The 5,233-nt window shown below is 54.3% G+C and overlaps 1 protein-coding gene across 1 annotated transcript; it reads right to left on the bottom strand.

Moving 5' to 3' along the window:
- Positions 1 to 391: 391 nt before the first annotated feature.
- On the bottom strand, positions 392 to 2,629 carry LOC124682638 (malate dehydrogenase, chloroplastic-like). Its single transcript, XM_047217291.1, has 2 exons — positions 2,511 to 2,629; positions 392 to 1,903 (listed from the first exon to the last, which is right to left on the bottom strand). The coding sequence occupies exon 2, from the start codon at positions 1,895 to 1,897 to the stop codon at positions 704 to 706; it is 1,194 nt and encodes a 397-aa protein (XP_047073247.1). The 5' UTR covers positions 1,898 to 1,903; positions 2,511 to 2,629; the 3' UTR covers positions 392 to 703.
- Positions 2,630 to 5,233: the final 2,604 nt, after the last annotated feature.

The following is a 5,233-nucleotide window of genomic DNA, read 5'->3' as shown; positions in this document are numbered from 1 at the left end:
TAATACACGGAAGACTTATGGTTTGTGGCACACAGCTTCCTTGTGTTGCGGACATGGCAAAATAATTGTACTACTTATCAACCAAACCGCGGAATGGGTACAGGAGTAAAGACTCAATTCTCATGTTAAAGAGCACAAGATAAAACAGCCAAGTGGCAGCTGAAGTATTCTTTGTGAGCTCGGAATAAACCAAAACATGTGCTAGGTTCCAGCCGTCCATGTCACAAAGACGTTCCAATCAATAAAAGCGACAAAAACAAATTCCATAAACTCACCAATCAATATAAAATAATTCAAAACGACACAAGGAGCCAGTTCCTTCAAAAGCTGGAGCCTGATGGTGACCGCATAGTACAGCTTGTCACATGGACATAGTAAGCATCACAAAAAATTCAAAGAAACGATCAAGAAACTACTTTATTATTGTTCCACAGTGTGTCAACTTCAGCAAGTTACAAGAAAAGCCAATGGAACAGGACCAAAATTTATGTGTCATACATGACAAAGCCCCTGGACAGAGAGCAAGTTCGGGGCTTCACACCCTCATGTAAACTGAAACCATAAGAAACTGACCAACAATTGAGAAATATACCTCCTCCAGGGCATACACCTACATGTCAACACTCTAGGCTGCAAAACTAGACAAGGGGAATTAGTTTGCCTTTATTCTCTTCATATGGATGGAATCACCCTTCTGCTCCCTTCAAACAGATGCAGCAGCTCCCTGCTTGTGCGCGAACTCAATGCCCTTCTCGATGCTGGCCTTGAGCTCAGCCTTCAATGCCTCAAGCGCCTTGGCCTCGTACTCCGTCACTCCCTCCAGGTCGGAGGAAATGATGGACTCAACACCGTCCTTCCCAAGCTTAACTCTGGACGCGAAGAATGGAAGCTCTGTTAACTCAGACTGAACATACGTGCACTCATAAACATCTGGATCACCGGCCATTGCACGGAGTGATGACTCGACAAATCTGGCAGCAGCATAGGCCATGGACAGAGTAGCAGATCCAGCACCAGCCTTCGCCTCCACCACCTCTGTCCCAGCGTTCTGTATCCTCTTTGTCAGCTGCTCAGTTTCCTCGTCCGTGAAGCTGACAGAAGGCCTAGTCTTGGACAACAGAGGCAGAATCGTGATCCCAGCATGGCCACCAACAACTGGGACATCAACATCGATGAGGCTGAGGTTCTTCTTCTGAGCTACAAATGTGTTAGCTCTGACAACATCCAGGGTGGAAACCCCGAAGAGCTTCTTGGGGTTGTAGACACCCTTCTGCTTCAGAATCTCGGCAGCAATCGGCACAGTTGAGTTGACCGGGTTGCTGATAATATGGATGAAGGCCTCAGGGCAATTGTCTGCAACAGCCTCAATAAGCGACTTGACGATGCCCGCATTGATGTTAAAAAGGTCATCACGGGTCATCCCTGGCTTCCTTGGGACACCCGCAGGGATGACGACAACATCCACGCCTTTCAAGCAGTCAGCTAGCTCCGCGGGGCCAGTGAAGTCCATGACCTGAGCAGGCGTGTTGCAGTGGCTGAGATCGGCAGCGACGCCCTTGACATTGGCAATATCATACAGGCGCAGCTCCGAGACCAGAGGAGACATCTTGATCAGCAGGCCCAGCGGCTGACCGATGCCGCCAGCAGCACCAAGCACCGCCACCTTGTAAGATGCCTGAGGCGATATCTGAGACCCAGACTTTGCCTTTGGCACAATCCTTGGGGTGACAGATGCCCGGAGAGAGGCGGTCTTGCCCAGGAATGACGTTCCTGATTCGAAGCTAACTGAAGATGGTGATGCCTTTAAGCCGCTGTAGCTTGTGCTGCCATAATTCCTTGGTTTTGAAACCAAAGCGGCCTGCGCGCTGATTGAACTGATGGTAACAGCTGATGCCATGTCCAACTGTAGGAACAGATTTTCATCAGATTTTGTATACAGTGGTAACATGCAATAGTCAAGTTTAAGGATTCTGAACTGCAATTAATAGGTGTAGGACCAATCGAAAATGATAGTGACTACTGAATAAAACAAGAGAACAGCTGATGAGACACTAGCAGAGCACAAAATTGATCCAGATCTTGAGCACTAATACATAGGCATATGGAAAAGACTGTATGCTGATCTGATTTTCATCAACTATGTGGACCATTAGACATAGAAGTAACCAAAACAAAGATTCATATCTAGTGAATTAGAAAGAAAGAGATATGGGTGGCTGGGTGTAGTGGATCCACGGGATTTCTAGAACCGAATTCCGGTGTAATCGCCATTCCATGTCTGGCTTTTCTAAACTGGGATTGGGTTCCAGTGTAACCACAACCCATGACGGGCTCGACTCAGCGACGGAGCGGCCAGACCAGATCTGAGCCAAGGGGCGCCGCCGTCGGCGCCGGCAACTCTGGCCGGCGCCGAGAGGCCTCTCGGCTCTCACGGCCGCTAAGATTTTGCAAGAATCAACCGAGATCGAGACGGTACCAATGAGGAAGAAGATGGGATTGATTGAAGATACCTTGGGTTGGTGAGCAGATGGGAATTGCTGCGTGCGCCCCGGCTCGCCCCTTTGCGTCTGGCTCTCTTTTTTCTTTTTCTTGGTTGGGGGCAGGTGGCTCTGGACTCTCGGGCGATAAATAGGGCAGCGGGCGCTGGGTGGAGTCGTGGAGAGAGCCGCCTTCTCTTTTGCACGCTGGGGACAGCGACGGCAGCCTCGGGGACAACGGCCTAGGTCCGCCGTTGTTCGTTGTTGAATACTCTCCGCGGGCTAGTTGGGCCAAGTCCAGCTGGCCCAGCGGGATTTTGTCTGTGTACTTCGACTACACTGAAAGCTTTGTTTTGTAATAGCCACGTGTTTGGGTTTGGTGACATTGAGAAGCTCTTCAGCTTGGAACTCTTGGCACACCAAGCTTGATTGACGACTACTGCATCAAACACCATATACTACAAGAGGTGGAATGCAGTCCTTAGAGCATCTCCACCGGTAGCTCCTAAATAGGCATCGGTAGGGGAGTCGACAACTACGTTTGGGGGCTGCCGGCACAGCATCCTCTATTTGGGGACGCTGCTCTCACACCGGTATCCCCAAACCGGCGGCCCCGATACATTTAGTAAATCAAATTGAAATGTTGAAAACGATATTCATACGAAGTACGAACGAAATTTGTACAAATTTAACGCGAATTGAAACTACAAAATTAAAAATAAACATCTAGCGGCGCGGGGAGTCGAATGCGCTGAAGTCCAGTTCGTCGCCGCTGGACGTCCCGAAGGACCAGCTGTCGGCGTCGTCGTCCTCCTCCTCGTCGGCCTTCTCCTCCTTTGGCGCCGGCAGCTCCGAAGGTCCGGTGAGGTCGACGTAGTTGGCGCCGTGGTCCCTGGCGGACCACACCGCCGCCTGCCGCGGGTCGATCGCGATGTGGCGATAGTCTTCGTCGACGGAGCGGCCGAGGATGAAGTTCTGGCCGGGGAACTCCTCCTCGTCGCCGTCGCCATGGAGGGCCGCCTGCGCCCTGGCCTCCTTCTCCCACCATTTCTTCTTCGCCGGCGAAAGTGGTGGCGAGGCGTCCTCCTCCTTGACGCGGGCGCGGCGGCCCGACCCCGTCGTCCGAGGAGCCGGAGCAGAGGACGCGCGCATCGCGTCGTCACGGATGACGACGCCTCCGGAAGGAGGCGCGGGCGCGGCCGAACTCGTGCGTGCGACGGCAGTCCGGTGCGTGAGGTTCGGGATGCCGCGGTCCGTTCCGGCGCCCTCGTAGGCGGCGGCGCCATGTTCGCCGCCTGCGGGAAATAGACCGGCTCCCGTTTCCCGCGGTAGCGTGGCCGGAAGCCGTACTCGCGGAGCGTGTCGTCGACGTCGCGACCATACCATCAGGCACGGCGATCGACGTTGTTGAAGCGGCCGCCCGAGCGGTTGGCCGTCCGCGCGAGCTCGACGGCGCGCTCGTCTTCGAAGCGTTGTGCCCAGTCCGGGCTGTCGAGAGCGTTCTTCGGCAGGATCCTCTCCTCCGGCGTCATCTGGTTCTGCCGTACCTTTGCGAGGGCCCGCGTCTGTGGTCCTCGCGGCGGCGGCGGCATGGTGAAGCCGCCGTTGGAGATGTGCCAGCCGTGCGGCAACTTGTATTGTACTGGCACGGGGATGTGGTGCCAGTACAGCATGTCGGCCTCGTCGAACGACATCTTTGTCGAGCGGAGCATGCCGTCGCCGCTGCCGCCGGCCTGGTCGTTGTGCGCCATCGCGTCGGCGGGGTGTGTGTGGGTGGTGGTTCGCGCGGAAGTTGAGGACGGCGAAAGCTAGGTTTGGACAGCGGGGGAAAAGAGAGAAACGTGCGCCGGTGAGGTTTTATGGGAGGCGGTGGGTAAGGTAGGTGGACGTCGCGTGTCCAGTCACCTCTCGCTGTTTTGGTTTCCGCGCAGGAGGCCATTAACGCCGATGACCAACCTCCCCGCGTCGTTTCCGATGCGAACCGCGGCGTCCCCTCGCTGACTAGGCGCCCCCACCTGCGAAAAACGTCGTCCCGCGAAGCGCCGGCGCGCCCGATTCACGCCCTTGTCGAAGGGGGCCGGCACGGGGTTGCCGGCGATTCTATTGGGCTCGAAAATTGGTCTGCGTCGTTTGGGGCGCGCCGGTGCGAGCCCTTTTCGCTCCCGGCCCCCAAATAGCTATCGGGGCAGCTATCGGGGCCGCCGGTGGAGATGCTCTTACCACTCGTTAGAGCATCTCTAACAGAGCCCGCAAATCACGCCGAAACGGTATTTTTTCAGCAGATTTACGGGTTTGGATCGAAAGTGGCACAGAACAGAGACTAAACTCGTTGCCTGGCCTGAAAAACTTTTTCAGGGGCCCGAAAAATTTCACACTCGATCCCTATTAATACAGACTGATGGGCGGTTTAAACTGAACGGATTTCTCACCGCTCCGTACAACCGCCTCCAGCCGCCGATTTCTGGCTGCTTTGCTAAAATTATGCACCGCCAGTCAAACATCCTGTCATACTGCTCCAACTCCAACCATATCTATGTCAATTTCCGGTGAATCTTCTCAATATAAACTAATTCCGGCGAGCGGCGCGGTGCACGCAAGCAGCACAGGGAATGCCTACACGTGCAGATTCTAGCGAGCGGTGCGACGCACGCGAGCTAGTCTTACATGGGAGCTAGCTAGTTCTAACTATTTGGTGCTAATCATCTCTCAATTGATTCACAAATATCCAATCGGTTCCATAGCTAGCTAGCTAGCCG

This window comes from Lolium rigidum, chromosome 1, assembly GCF_022539505.1.
Source record: "Lolium rigidum isolate FL_2022 chromosome 1, APGP_CSIRO_Lrig_0.1, whole genome shotgun sequence".
Classification (NCBI taxonomy): domain Eukaryota; kingdom Viridiplantae; phylum Streptophyta; class Magnoliopsida; order Poales; family Poaceae; genus Lolium; species Lolium rigidum.
Note: the sequence above shows the minus strand (reverse complement) of the source record. Positions and strands in the feature narration are given on the sequence as shown.